This window comes from Ornithorhynchus anatinus, chromosome 2, assembly GCF_004115215.2.
Source record: "Ornithorhynchus anatinus isolate Pmale09 chromosome 2, mOrnAna1.pri.v4, whole genome shotgun sequence".
Classification (NCBI taxonomy): domain Eukaryota; kingdom Metazoa; phylum Chordata; class Mammalia; order Monotremata; family Ornithorhynchidae; genus Ornithorhynchus; species Ornithorhynchus anatinus.
The window spans coordinates 104,781,776-104,797,295 of NC_041729.1; the positions used below are offsets into that span (position 1 = coordinate 104,781,776).

General features: G+C 46.8%; 1 protein-coding gene across 3 annotated transcripts in view; it reads left to right on the forward strand.

Moving 5' to 3' along the window:
- GOPC (golgi associated PDZ and coiled-coil motif containing) overlaps positions 1-15,520 on the forward strand; it is a 50,989-nt gene that overhangs the window by 30,338 nt on the left and 5,131 nt on the right. For 2 of the 3 annotated variants that reach the window (XM_029054643.2, XM_029054648.2), the window contains exons 3-7: positions 2,336-2,359; positions 10,148-10,323; positions 11,876-12,041; positions 12,884-12,979; positions 14,124-14,288. In XM_029054643.2, the coding sequence (XP_028910476.1) occupies positions 2,336-2,359; positions 10,148-10,323; positions 11,876-12,041; positions 12,884-12,979; positions 14,124-14,288 (627 nt within the window). The remainder of the gene's footprint in view (positions 1-2,335; positions 2,360-10,147; positions 10,324-11,875; positions 12,042-12,883; positions 12,980-14,123; positions 14,289-15,520) is intronic. The other variant, XM_029054654.2, reaches the window with a different exon arrangement.

Consider the following 15,520-nt stretch of genomic DNA (forward strand, 5'->3'; position numbering starts at 1 on the left):
AGGGAAAGTTTGAAGGTCCTCCACCCCCTGCTACTGGGCATGCAGCCTCAAGCAACCCTCAACTCCGCAATGTTGACCTGAGCCTATAACATGCTCAGAGTGGCCCCGTAGGCACAGGAATCGAGATCTTTGGCTTTAAAGCCCTCAGTGAGCTCCCTCTCCTACCTTACCTTGCTGATTTCCTACTACAACCCAGCCCACACTCTGCACTCCCCTAATGCCTACCTGTTGCTCTACTTCAGTCTCGCCACCAAGCCCTTCCCCACATCCTCCCTCTGGCCTGTAACTCCCTCCCCTTTCATATACAACAGACCATTACTCTCCCCACTTGCAAAGCCTGTATTAAAATCACATTTCTTGTAAGAGGCCTTCCCCGACTAAGCCCTCATCTCCCCTACCTCCTCTCCCTTCTGCGTCACCTTTTCAGCTGGATCTGATGTTCAACTCTACACCCCAGCACTTATTTACATATCCATAATTCATTTCAACATTTGCCTCCCCCTCTTTACTGTAAGGTCCATATGGGCAGGGAATGTTTCCACCAACTCTGTTGTACTGTACAGTCCCGACGGCTTAGTACAGTGCTCTGCCCACAGTGAGCACTCAAGTATCGTCGATTGATAGGCCAAAGGTCAGAGGAACTCTGGGTGGGCCCTGATATTAGTGTGGATAGCTTGGGGGTTCCCAGCCCAGTGCAATAGAGTACTGAGGGCTCAGAATAGTGCCCTGCATGCAGGATACACTCAGTAAATGCCATTAATTAGGGAAAGAAGGATGGGAGATGGTGTGTAGTGAGTGTATTTAAGTACAGTGCTAAACTACTGGAGTAGATGCAAGATAATCAACATCAGACACAGTCCCAGGACAGGGGTCACAATCTAAGAAGTCGAGATGCAGCATGGCATAATAGAGAATAGGCCCAGGAGTCAGGAGACTTGCGTTTTGATCCTGACTTTACAGCTTGCCTGTGTGGGAACTTGGGCAAGTCACTTAACTCCTCTGTGCCTCAGTTTCCTCATCTGTAAAATGAGGATAAGTCCCTTTTTTCCCTTCTTCCTAGGCTGTGAGCCCCGTGTGGGACGGGAACTGTGTCAGCTCTGCCTATACTGTATGCCTCAGTGCCTACTACAGCCTACTACAGGTGCTGATCAAGTATCACAGTTATTTTTAAAATTATTATTATTAGGGAGAGTGGGTATTTTATCCTCATTTGTGCGATGAAGTGAAGCAACTTCCCCAGCGTCACAGAGCAGGCCAGTAATAGAATTGTGATTAGAACCAGGTCCCCTGACTCTCAGACCCATAGTTCTTTCCATTTGGCCAACTCTGTGTTTCCTCCCTGTGTTGTCCTTGGCTTGGTTGTGAGGTCACTGTCACCTGTGGCTTGAGGGCCTCTTTCCTCACCCTGATAGGGAGAGAATAAAGTTGGTCATGCCTCTAGCTTCCCTCTTTCTCCAAGTGTGTGACCCCAGCATTCCTTTGGTGTGGGTTTGACACAGATAGTTCTCCCTCCAGGCACAGCATCCATGGGGAATGGGGATGCAGTCACAGAACATTCAACCTCGGCTGCTTCGGAGGTGGCATGGACGTGGTGGCCACCCACCACCATTCAACAAGGACCTGTGTCCAAGCCCTTCCTGCTGAACATCCTTCTCCTTATCTCTTCCTCCTCCCCTCTCTCTTCCTTCTCATTCTCCCTGTTCTCTCTGTGGTGATAGGGTACAGGGAGTCGACCTGAATCGACTGACTTCAGGACCATCAGACCTTAACTTTATTCATTCATTCATTCATTCAGTAGTATTTATTGAGCACTTACTATGGTGCAGAGCACTGTACTAAGCGCTTGGAATGTACAGTTTGGCAACAGAGGCAACTTTAGCCCAGCTCTGCTCGGCCCTCCCTCCCTCATCCACCCCATCCCAGTTCTATAATATGAGGCCCAGAAAAAGGACCCTATGAGAGTCATCGGTCCCTTTTGAATTGAAGCTGATTTTCAGCCGACGGTTTATCCCAGATAACCATGCCCTGTATCCGGGTGTGAATGGAATTTTCAGGATTTTGAGACAACCTGGCTCATTTTCTTGATTAGGTTTTCTGGAAAGCAGTTTTGCGGTATGAGCAGCTCAAAGTATTTTCATCCATTAAACTCACTAATTCTTGTAATAACTTGTGACAAGCAAACCCATCCTTTAGATAAAAAGTGACATTTTTCTTACTAAGCTCAAAAAGAAACTAATTGTTGTTCTAACCAATGTTTGAGCCACAAAGTTCATTTCTAAGTATGCGGATATTTTCTGGTCTTTCTAATTACGTACTTTTTTTCTTGTATCTTAAGTCTGTCTTCTCTGTGGAGGAGCTGGTAAGTATGCTGTTTGGCTTGTTTAAACCAGTGCTTTGTTTCATGCAAAAGAGTACTTAAGCATTTTATCAGAACACTGGCTAGCTTCCCGTTCGTCAAATGTGTCATTTTGCTGAACTTCCACAAGAATTTGCATGTGTGCTGCTCATTCCACTGATTGTTATCTATCAGACCACTTTTTTAAAAGTTTAAACAATGATTGTCTGGTCTTGCAGCAGTGAAGTTGCAATTTGAAACTGCTGTAGTTTTACAGGAAGTCTGAGAATCTATCGTGTTAAATAGTTTTGTGTTTTCCTCTTTCTTTGACATAAAGTGCTTATTTTGCTTGTTTTCTGTTTTACTACTTGGATACAATCCAAGGGCAAAAAAATTGTTCCTATTAGCTTACTTGTTTCAGTTATGTCTTAAACGCAGAACGTGTTTACCCCTTTAAGTTCTATTAGTGAAGGAATCAGACTTTTTCAGCACTCTATTTACTAAAGAAAATTAATTGGAGAGATAGGGTGTGGGCATTTGTCTGATTTGTTAGGAATTTCATGATTCAAATGGCCTTATATTGTTTGGATCATTTAAATCCGACAGTTTTATAGATGATTTTAGGAATTTAGGTTAAAGTGAGTATGCCCTGTTCAGATACTATTCTGAAAATCGTTTTTCTGAAGTAAAAGAGTTTAAAGTTATTGCCGTTAGGCAACCTGTACAGAATCACCATCCCATATAAGTGACAGAGGTCCAAACAAATGAAACAGTCACAGAACACATTTAGTACCTTCACTCTGGTCCCGTCATAAGCAGAGGCAGCAAGCAGCCTAATGGAGGCTTTTTTAAAAATGGTATTCATTAAGCACTTTCTATGTGCCAGGCAGTGTCCTAAGTGCTTGGGTAGATACAAGTTAATCAGGTTGGACGCAGTCCCCATCCCAGGTGTGGGATTCAAAATCTTAATCCTCATTTCACAGGTTAGATAACTGAGGCACAGAAAGGTTAAGTGGTAGAACTGGGATTAGAACTCAGGTCCCCTGACTCCCAGGCTTGTGCTCTTTCCACTAGGCCATCAAAGGAGAGACAGGCTACCTCCTTAGAGTCTAAGCTGGCCTCCCTGTGCCTTCCAATAGCCAGATCACCCTAGCCTCCCCCCCCTCTGACCCCTACTCCTCTCTGCAACTTCCCCAGCTGGAAGCCAGGGTGATAGCTAAAATCATTGCTAAAATCCTCACCTTCCTCTCCACCCATACCACTATCACATTAATACAATCACTCATCCTGTCCCACCTGGATTACTCCATCAGCCTCCTTGTTGACTTCCCAGCCCCCTGTCTCTCCCCACTCCAGTCCATACTTCACTCTGCCATCCGGATCATTTTTCTACAAAAACGTCCTGGATACGTCATCCTACTCTTCAAAAAACTCCAGTGGTTGCCCATCCACCTCCCTATCAAACAGAAACTCAGCACTGGTTTTAAAGCAGTCCATCACCTTGACCCCTCCTACCTTACCTCACTTCTCTCCTTCTGCACCTCAGCCTACACTTCACTCTTGTAGTGCTGACCTTCTCACTGTGCCACCATCTCACCTGTCCACGTCCTGCCTCTGACCTCGAACGCTCTCCCTCTAATCCGACAGACAACCACTCTCCCCAGCTTCAGAGCCTTATCGAAGGCACATCTCCTCAAGAGACCTTCCCAGATTAAGCCCCACTTTTCCTCATCTCTCACTCTCTTCTGCGTTGCTCTGACTTGCTCCCTTTGCTCTTCCCCTGTCCCAGCCTCAAAGCACTTAGGTACATATCTGTAATTTTATTTATTTGTATTGAGATTGGTTTCCCCCACTCTAGACTATGAGCTCGTCGTCAGGGAAGGTCACTGTTTATTGTTGCATTATAGTTTCCTAAGCGCCTAGTGCTCTGCACACAGTAAGCACTCATTAAATACGATTGAATGAATGGTTGACTGGCTAGGAAGTCTAGATATGGGTGCAACTCTTTCTAATGATGGCCAACATCCTTGTTAAGTTAAAACAGTGGATGACCTGAAGTGGATACAATGGGCAGTGTTGTAGAAGAACTGCCACTTATCAGCTGTGACTTTGGGCAAGTCACTTAACTTCTCTGTGTTTGTTACCTCATCTGGAAAATGGGGATTAAGACTGTGATTGGGACAACCTGATTACCTTGCATCTACCCAGCGCTTAGAACAGTGCTTGATACATAGTAAGCGCTTAACAAATACGAAAATTATTAATATTAACATTTAAAATCCAGAGGCAGTGAAACAGCAAGGCCAGTAATAGCTAATGGTACTTAGAGACACAAATCTTCAGGAAATCCTTGGCTACGTTTCAGAGAAGCAGCGTGGCTCAGTGGAAAGAGCACAGGTTTTGGAGTCAGGGGTCATGAGTTTGAATCCCGGCTCTGCCACTTGTCAGCTGTGTGTCTGTGGGCAAGTCATTTCGCTTCTCTGCCTCAGTTACCTCATCTGTAAAATGGGGATGAAGACTGTGAGCCCCACGTGGGACAACCTGATTCCCCTGTGTCTACCCCAGCGCTTAGAACAGTGCTCTGCACATAGTAAGCGCTTAACAAATACCAACATTATTATTTGTGTTGTAAAAACAGGCATTTGTTAAAATAGTTTGGAAGTGACAGTTGTATATTTGAAGGAATCTTTAAGACTAAAAAACATTACATCTTCTTTTCGAAGCTTCACATATTCTGCTTTTGAAAGTGTTCTGAGTCTTGAGACTTACCGTGTTCTTTTACTGCCACCGTCCACAGTCTTGAAATCTCACGTGAGGTGTGTTGTCTGACCAGAAATCAGAAATTCACCGAAGACTCACTGTATGCCTTTATCCTCTTGATATGGGGAAGTGGCATCCAATATACCCCAATTCCTCTGATTTGGGTTAGAATCAGCAGGCCCTAATGGATCCAGCACAGGCCTGGAAGTCAGTAGGATCTAGATTCTAATCCTAGCTCCGCCACTTGTCTGTTGTGGGACCTCGGGCAAGTCACTTAACTTCTCTGTGCCTCAGTTCCCGCCGCTGTAAAATGGAGATGAAGACTGTGAGCCCCATGTGGGACAGGGACTGTATCCAACCCGATTTGCTTGTACCCACCCTAGGTTTCGAAAAGTGCCTGGGACATAGTAAGTGCTTAAAAAGACCATTGGTATTATTATTATTGTTATCATCAATCTGTGCTCTGCATTGGCTGAGCACCGTGTGACAAGCATTAGACTAGTACTTGGGAGACAGAAAAATTAGGAGGGGATCCTTACCTTTGGTGAGCTTGTAATCTAATGGAGACAGTAGCCACCTGGGAGGCGTCTGGGTCATTCTTGACCTAAGGAACCCTGCAGAGGGAGTTTGGGGTCAAGGCATCAGCGGGGGAGGGTGCCCAGGACCTTTTATCCTCAGGAGGGCCTCTAGCCAAGGTGAATCTGGCCCCAAGTCTGAGGCATTGTGGCATTTCCTCTATTCTGCCTCCCTGGGTCGTGACCTATGGGGCCATGGAAAGGGAGAATCCCAACTTCCTGCTCCTCTTAGTTGAGGAGAGGACCGTGGCTCAGCCCCCACCGTGCAGGACTGACGCGGATGTCAATCCTACCAGAGGGATGCTTCAGTGGGGACTCTCTGCACGGGCAAGTAAAAGTTCCACAAGTGGCACCTGTTGAGTTCTGGGGCCAGGAGATGGGCTGAAGCTAGCCCCCTCTCAAAAGTTTGAGCTCCGGATCTGCAGGATATGATTCAGAGGCCATGGATGCCGAGGGCCCTTTGGGTATCATTTTTCTTGTCAGAATTTTCTACTGCCTAAGAAATTAAGCCAAAAGAGGCCCCTCTCTCTCTCTGCTGGTTTGATCATTTTTATTGTTCGGCTTGCGTAGTGTTTTTACTGTGCAGAGCTCAAAGCCCTATGTATAGAGAATGCGTTCATCTGAGCTCTTAACTTACTCTGACCATAATATTTCTCAAAGTTTCCAAGATTCAGCTTTAAGGCTTCTGAAAAATCTAGCCTATGCTTCATTCAGGTCTACGTCTTGGTGATTAACAGATACTGTTTCTGTGCCTGTCCAGAGAAAGGCTTGAACTGTGCAGTGTACGTCGTGGTTTGAAAGGCCTTACAGTACAGTTCATTCCTTCATTCAGTAGTAGCGTGGCTCACTGGAAAGAGCACGGGCTTTGGAGTCAGAGTTCATGGGTTCAAACCCCGGCTCTGCCACTTGCCAGCTGTGTGACTTTGGGCAAGTCACTTAACTTCTCGGTGCCTAGTTCCCTCATCTGTAAAATGGGGATTAAGACTGTGAGCCCCACGTGGGACAACCTGATTCCCCTGTGTCTACCCCAGCGCTTAGAACAGTGCTCGGCACATAGTAAGCGCTTAACAAATACCAACATTATTATTATTATTAGTATTTATTGAGCGTTTACTATGTGCAAAGCACTGTACTAAGCACTTGGAATGTACAAATCGGTAACAGATAGAGACAGTCCCTGGCCTTTGACGGGCTCACAGTCTGATCGGGGGAGACGGACAGACAAGAACAATAGCAATAAATTTTGATGTGCATCTGCAAAATCCTTGAAATCCCCCGTAGAAAAAATTTTCCCCGGGGAGAAATCTAATGGTAGAGACAACTTAAATTTCCATTTCGTGTCATTCTGCATTTGAGGGATCCATTTGTTCTAACCAAATGATGTGGTATACATGACCTAAAACAAAAGTCAATAAATTTGGGAATCTTAGTCATAAGGAGAAGGAGGCTCCCCTACAAATCATCACTGTGGGATCAGTTAGCTTACTAAATAATAATTATGGTATTTGTTAAGCACTTACTATGTACCAGGCATTGTCCTAAGCACTGGGTTAGATACAAGCAAGTTGGGTTGGGCACAGACCCTGTCCCACGTGGGGCTTACAGTCTCCATCCCCATTTTACAGATAAGGTAACTGAGACACAGAGAAGTAAAGTGATTTGCCCAAGGTCACACAGCAGACAAGTGGCGGAGCCGGGATTAGAACCCATGACCACCTGATTCCCAGGCCCGTACTTTACCCACTACGTTACTTAGACTGAGCTCCAAGTGGGACAGAGACTGTATCCAACCTGAGTAGCTGGTATCCCCCCTCCAGTGCTTAGTACTCTGCTTGGCCCATAGTTAGTGCTTAACAGATATTATTATTATTATTAGTTCCCATTGCAGCATTACCATACGACAACAGATCAGATTGAGAAATCTCCTTCCCTCCTGCCCCACCAAACCAGCTTTTCCACCCTGTTTGCTTTCCCTACTGCATTACCCGTGCACTTCAGTCAGTACCCTAAAGCACCCTGAATACTACCCCAGTATTCACTCCAACCCCGCAGCAGTTTCGTACGTATAAGGATACTCTGCCATTTCCCCTATCTCTACTGTATTTTAATGTTTGTCCCCAGAACTAGACTCTTAGCTCTATCTATCAATTCTCCCAAGTGTTTATTAGTACAGTGCTCTGTACACAGTAAGCTCTCAGTAAATACCATTGATTGTTTGGGTTCTTGTGGGTTGGGGCATGGGCGGGCAGAAAATTTGATGAATGAGTGAATGAAAAGTTGGCAGGGCAGTGAAACATAAGGATAACTTGTCAGGGCTCCTCTCTGAATAATAATAATAATAGTAATAATAATAATTGTGGTATTGGTTAAGGGCTTACTATGTGCCAAGGACTTTACTCAGCTCTGGGGTAATAATAAAAATAATTATGGTATTTGTTAAGCGCGTACTATGTGCAGAGCACTGTTCTAAGCGCCGGAGTAGATACAGGGTAATCAGATTCTCCCATGTGGGGCTCACATTTTTTAATCCCCATTTTTACAGATGAGGTAACTGAGGCCCAGAGAAGTTAAGTGACTTACCCAAGGTCACACAGCAGACAAGTGGCGGAGCCGGGATTAGAACCTACGACCTCTGACTCCCAAGCCCGGGCTCTTTCCACTAAGCCACGCTGGTAGATACAAGCTCATCAGGTCCCACGTGGGCCTCACAGTCCAAGTAGGAGGTAGAACAGGCATTGAATTCCCATTTTGCAGATAAAGTGAAGTGACTTGCCCAGGATCACACAGCAAGTTAGTGATGGAGTCAGAAGTAGAACCCAGATCCTCTGACTCCCAGGCCTGTGCTCTATCCACTAGGTTACACTGCTTCCTCTGCATCGCTGCCAAGAGACAGCTCTACAGAGGGTGCCGAAACGGTGACAATGAGATGTCAGATTGAAAGGGAGAGTAGTTAGTTACCTAGGAAAAGCCAGGAATTATTTAGGACCAATCATCGAGAATCCCTTCTTTACATGTTGAAGTGATTATTGCAGAATAATTGCAGTCATCTGGTCAAACTGAACTCCATCTTGGCTGTTTAAGACCTAGAAAAGGTACTTGAATGTCTCTTACAGTTAAGATGGCTGAGTGGAACAGTCATTTAGGTTTTCATAAGGGTTTTAATCACTAGGGAAAAAGTTATAATTTGAGAAAACTCTGAGAAAAGGAGTAGTAGGCTCTTAAAGGAAAGATTAGAGAAGCTTATATATCAATCGATCAATCATTTATTAAGCGTTTACTAGGTGTAGAACAATGTACTAAGCGCTTGGGAGAGTACAGCAGAATTAGCAGGCACGGAACATTGATGTGTTCTGTGCCAAATTAGACTCCATCTTAATTCCTTGGATTTCCCTATTTGTGGAGATCACCGCTTTCAACCTCTAACTAGTTTAGTCTTATAACCAAGTGCTTTTGGGATCTTGGTTATCTACACTATTTTATGCTGCTTCGCCATCGTTAATTGAATTGGGAAGTTGAGTACGGCATGCCTTTAAAATTTTCATTTTTTAAAAAATGTTTAAATTGCTTTCATAGTAGAATATGGTGAGTTGCATTTAAAGTCCCCTCCGAATGCCAGTGCCTTTCCGGGTAGATGATTCCTCCTTCTCTCTCCTGCTTTTTGACCCTTTCACAGCTCGTTAGCACTGCCATAGGAGAAGTGAATACATCCGTTTTGCTATCTGCTGTTGGTGGAAGCTGAAACTTTGGGCTAAATGAGATTTAGGCCTTTCGGTGCTGTCTCCTGCCTCTTTTTGCCAGCGAAAATACGGTGACGTCTGTTCTGTGGCAGTGCCGTCCCTCCTCCCCCCTCCTTTTTTGGCTCTGCTCCCTCCTCCTTAGCCTAAAAGGGGAAAGAAAACAAAACCTCCTCCTTCTGGAATTTAAATTCAATCCTCATTTATGGCTCTCGTTGCCGTTTTCCTCAAAATCGTACCTCAGCATTATTTGACGTTTTATGTTGCCAGCAAATTTTTTCAGTAGTGGCTAACGACTTCCTTGTCCAATTTATAAAAAGGGGAAGTTGGGGGTGGGGGGTTTCTTAGATCAATCAGCTTCTTGTCCCGACAGTCTCCAGATTTGCTGCTTTAATAAAAGGGGCAGGGGACTCTCAGCAGACCTGCCTCATGGAGTGCCCGTGATCTAGCACACATACAAACCACGCAGTTTTTCCTCCACCAATTAAAGGGCTCGTCTTCCATATGGGACAGTTGGGGAGGGATGCTATGACCAAGGAGAGTTTTGCAGATTGAAAACACGTCTTGACCTTGAAGGAGAGATGCCCGCCCCACTCTGAGCAGCTGTAGGGAAAGATCTTTTGCTGTACACTCGTAGATTGGAAGGCCGTGTGGTTGGTTCTAAAGGTTGTGGAATGCGGTTGCTGCCGCAGTCTTCTTTTGATAAAGCGCCGTCAGTAAATTGCATTTTTAAATTACGGTAGGAGAGAGAGCTCGAAGCCAACAAGAAAGAAAAAGTCAAAGAGGCGCAGCTGGAAGCCGAGGTGAAACTGTTGAGGAAAGAGAACGAAGCCCTTCGCCGGCACATTGCTGTTCTCCAGGCTGAGGTCTACGGGGCGAGGCTGGCCGCCAAGTACCTGGACAAAGAACTGGCGGGAAGGTGCGTGGGGGAGGGGAGATAGCTTCACCTGCACCGATCCACTCCGGCGCCTTAATTAAGTAGCCCTGCACAGCAAGGGAGAAGACTGCGGCGGTTATCTTCCACCGGAGAATCATTTGACATTTTGCAGCCTGGGTGTCGGTACATGAATATTGTAGTTTTCAGGTTGATTGGAAAACATTTAGAGTGGTGTGGAGTGTTTTTCTGAGCCCAGCTGTTAGCTCATTCAGGCACGGATCTAATCAAACATTGAAGGTATCTAGTTAGCTCCCGCAGCACCGGGTCATTACCGATCCGATGGGTGGGCGGGGTAATATGGATGATCACAGTACCGTGATTATTATTGTTATCATCTTCATCGTCATCATCATATGCACTAAACACATATCAAGCGCTGAACGAAGCACTGGGGTAGATCCAGTAGTGGAAATCAGGCTGACAGGCTGGAACCCAGCTCCGAGGTAAAGAAAAGTCTTGCAGCCGCCTTTCCGACCGTACAGATTGGATGCTGGTCGCGGCAGCCTTTTTGTTTGGTGAGGAGCGGTGCCCTCGAGTCAGAAAGGGACTGTTGACGCCAACCCCCGATGCCAGCAGACGGAGCCGGAAACGGGGCTCTCTGCGAGGGGCGGGGGAAGGGAGTCGGCCATGGTCTGGGTACAGACCGGCCCCTTTCTCTCCCCCCGCCACTCAGAGCACCACGGGAACCACCGGGGGAGAGGCAGCTGAGGAATGCAGGGCTGCACCCGTCAATTCAGCCAGCACAGTGTTTTAGCCTCCAGTCCTTGGTATCTAGCAAGTTCTTACTGTGTGCAGAGCACTGTACTAAACTGTGAGAGAGGATACACCTCGGGGGATTAGATAAGGTCCCGCCTCCCACTCCACGCCTGGTTTCCAGGCTAGAGAAGCAGTGGCCTGCTCCCTTGCTCTCTCTTTCATTCATTCAGTCGTATTTATTGAGCGCTGACTGTGTGCAGAGCGCTGTACCAAGCGCTTCCCCGCGATCCTCCCTCCTCCTGCCGCTGGGATGCGGGAGGGATGGGAGAAAACCTCGGGTTCGAGCGGGAGGGCCTTGTACCACCTGAACCGTGGCCCCGGCTTCCCGCCAGGCTTGGAAAGAGCCGCTCTGGGCGCTTGGGGGACGGGGCAGATGGGCAACGGACCCTCTCCGGGGGGTTCTGTCCTCTGCTTGGAGGGTAGAAGCCGGGGGTGAGGCTAGGGCATCTTCCCAGTGGAACGGGTGTGACGTCACAGGTGTTCCAGGAGGAAATATTTTCTAGTTTCAGCACTGGAATCCAGAGAGACCCTAGCTCCTCTAAGCTTGGGGGATTTTCGGCCAAATCAGGAAGACTTTTTTGGGGGGTGGCACAAACAAATCTGTAGGAATTGACCCCAAATGTCCTGTTACCCTATTTTACGTTGGTAAGCATCACGCTTGCAGACCAGAATCAGAAGACTATAGTTTAATCAGCAGCCGTTTCTCTCCGATGTCTTCAGTTTTTGGTTTCTGATTAACGTGGAACACGTCTTTATTCCTTCCCCTCTCGGTTCGAAGGGTCCAACAGATCCAGCTGCTGGGTCGAGATATGAAGGGACCAGCCCATGACAAACTTTGGAACCAGCTGGAAGCCGAAATACACCTGCATCGGCACAAGACGGTTATTCGAGCCTGCAGGGGCCGAAACGATCTGAAACGGCCTCTGCAGGCTCCCGCCGGACACGTACGTCTGCTTGGGCCCTCGGGAACGGCCCCTTTCTTCCCTTCATTGCTACCGCTCTTTCATTCAGCCGTATTTATTGAGGGCTTACTGTGTGCAGAGCACTGTACTAAGCACTTGGGAAGTGCAATTCAGCAACAAATAGAGACAATCCCTGCCCTCAACGGCTTCCCTTCCCCTCCTGGTTCCTCTTTTTACCCCCACCACAAGATCAAGAGAGAGGAGGGGGCTGGAGAGATGAATCTAGGGGAAGTTGTTCCATTTAGAGGCGGTAGCAGAAGCCCTGAAAAGGGATGGGCCTTCCTGAGGGAGTGAGGAAAAAGAAGGGATCGGACACCAGCGGTTAGGGGAAGTGAGGTGAAAGAAGACCCTAGCAGTTGAGGTTGAAGAGGGAACGGTCAGAGTGGTGGGCGAAGCGGGACTATAACGTTTCCAGGTAGGAGGAGGGAGTGGTCGATTGTGTCACAGGCAGCCGAGAGGTCGGTGGGGCGGGGGGAGATGCGGCAGAGGTGGACGGGACAGAGATGCGGCAGTGCCTGCCCGGGGACGGAAAGAATGGGCATCCGTGCTGCTTCTCCCTGTCTGACCCTGTGGGAAATTGCGTTCGTCGATGCTCCGAGTGAGAAGGGCTTCACTCTGTTTTCAAGAGTAGCTTGTCAACCATCCAAGGAGAGCGCTCTTCCAGGGTCTGTTTTCATTTACTCCCCCGCTCTTGCCAGCCATTTTTAGGGTGGAAATTTCCCATTAATTAACAAATAGGGGGATCCTGGGGTAGATTAAAGCCATGCACTTGTAATTGCCGTATTCAGTAATCCCAACTCATTTTGTGGTTTTGTTTTAACTAGGATCAAGATTCTCTAAAGAAGAGCCAAGGGGTGGGTCCAATCAGAAAAGTCCTCCTTTTGAAAGAAGATCATGAAGGATTAGGCATTTCGATCACGGTAAGAAATTAATTCGCCCAATCTCTCATTCCTTTTTTCACCATCCCCGTTTTGCCCCGACATTAGTGTTCAATCGGAGTTATTGGTGCCACTTTAGAGATTATTATGATTATTTAAGCATTACAAGATTTTCACCCCAAAGATTCATCCGACAGCCAAATATCTGGACTGAGGCCAGTTGCGATGATCAAACGTGAGTTGAATAGCTGAACTAAACTGGGTGTAAGCCTATGGAAGAGAGACAAACTGAATATATTTGGGTAGTTGAAATTTTGATGATCGGAACCCGCCTCAGTCTCAATTAACTAGGACAGTTAGCTTTTTCTTAGACAAGGTGTTTTCTTTTTTTCTGTCATACTTTTCAGCATTAAAAGTGCAATCACAGAATCTCCCTTTGAAAAGTACAGGGATTTTATGGTACAGAGAAAGCTTTAATAATTTTTTTTAAAACAAAGGAAAACAACCCCTCTTCCTCCCTACCACCCAAGAAAAACCCAGCATCCAGCGATATTTTTTGAGCCGTATGTAGAATGTGCTTTGGAGAAATGTGCATGGCAACTTCAAAGAGATTTATAGCACAATTATGTTATTGCACGAAGTGATGAAACACACCATCCCTCAGGTCACTGTGAAGTAACTGCTGAACACTGGGGCTTTCCACATTTGAGATCAGGGTGATGGGGTTGTTCAGGAATTCCAGAGTTTTCAGGGTGCAGTGACAAACTATTGGCCACATGAGTGAATTGTTCTCCCAAGTGCTCAGTACAGTGCTCTGCACACAGTAAGTGCTCAATAAGTACCACTGATTGACTGGGGTAGATAATGGTTAAAGGGATAGATGAGGGTTTTCAGACCGAGGGAGAGAGAACTGGTATTTTATCTCCTTTTCACAGAGGAGGAAAGTGAAGCCCAGAGAAATTAAGGGATTTTCACCCCACTGAGCTGACCCTGAGTGCCCTTCAGACGGGTGACTGTCAAACCGTCTATAGGATTCAACCTCCTGAGCCTCATAACCCACCACGAGGCATCTCCCATCCGGGCAGTAGCCAAGAAAATGGGGAAAACGAGAAGTTCCCGCCTGCCACTAGGTGCGTGATCCTTTTTTCCCAACCCCGAACCACTCTGTGATTTCTCCCTCGACTAGGGCGGGAAGGAACACGGCGTCCCGATTCTCATCTCGGAAATCCATCCCGGCCAGCCCGCGGATCGCTGCGGAGGACTTCACGTGGGCGATGCCATTCTGGCCGTCAATGGCGTCAACCTGAGGGATGCCAAGCATCGAGAAGCTGTAACCATTCTATCCCAGCAGGTGAGCCTCCCGGATCCCTTCTGCCTGGGCGCTCTCCTGGGTTCTCCTGTTCTCTGTTGTCTCTTTTTTCTAGGTTTTTACCCCGTGGGCAAATGATCTGAGTAATAATAATAATAACTGTGGTATTTGTTAAGCGCTTACTGTGTGCCAGGCACCGTACTAAGCACTGAGGTGGATACAAGCAAATCAACTTGGACACTGTCCCTGTCCCACGCGGGGCTTAAAGTCTAAGTCCCCATTTTCTAGATGAGGTAACTGAGGCCCAGAGAAGTGAAGTGGCTTGCCCAAGGTCACCCGGCAGACAAGCGGCAGAGCCGGGACTAGAACCCACAACCATCTGACTCCCAGGCCCATGTTCTCTCCACTACACCATGCCGAAGAGTCCATATGTTGGCTGATAGTTTTACTGATGGCAACCCCTAAGTGATTTCCTATAAATCCCGCCGAGCCTCTTGGGGTAGAAAACTGAGACAGCCCAGTTCTCACAATAGCGGGTCTTGCCGGCAGCTTGTCTCATCCCTTGTCAGGTCTACCGAAGGTTGGGAGCGCATTCTGCAACACCTGACTGACATTTGGTGCTTGAAAGTCCTAAGAAACAAAAATCAGAAAAGGCTCTCTTTCCATTGTCAAAAGGAACAAAAAAGGATTTTCTAAGGAATATTCAGTCGCATTTTTTGAGGCTTACTGTGTGCAGAGCACTGTATTAAGAGCATGGGAGAGTACAATGTAGCAATAGACTGACACATTCCCTGCCCACAACGAGCTTAGCTTCAAAGACCTGCAAAATGAGCGGCACAATTACTGTCCAGTGATTCAGAAGGAAGCAGCAGCGCTGAGGAACAGAATTGCGCTCAAAAGAGCATTTTCTTGGGACTTCACTGACCTTGCTAATCGTGTCAAAGCTCACATTTTTGGATGGAAAATCCTGCTAGTTAGCATCTGTGACCATTTCACTCATTTGATTTTTAGCTCTGATTGTCCCATCCTTGTACTGTACTTGTATCAGGCTTTGTCATTGCAAGTCGGCCCACCCAAGGTCCTCCCTAACCTTGTGAAACTCTAGAAGCTCCAATAATTGTGTACTTTAGACATGTATCCATTTCTGCCTCAAGTCTGGAGTGGAGATATTTGAATGTCACATAACTCTTGTAACTTCAGAACACTTGGGATAGTACAGTACAACAGAGTTAGCGGATATGTTCCCTGCCCACAGCAATCATATATTCTAAAGT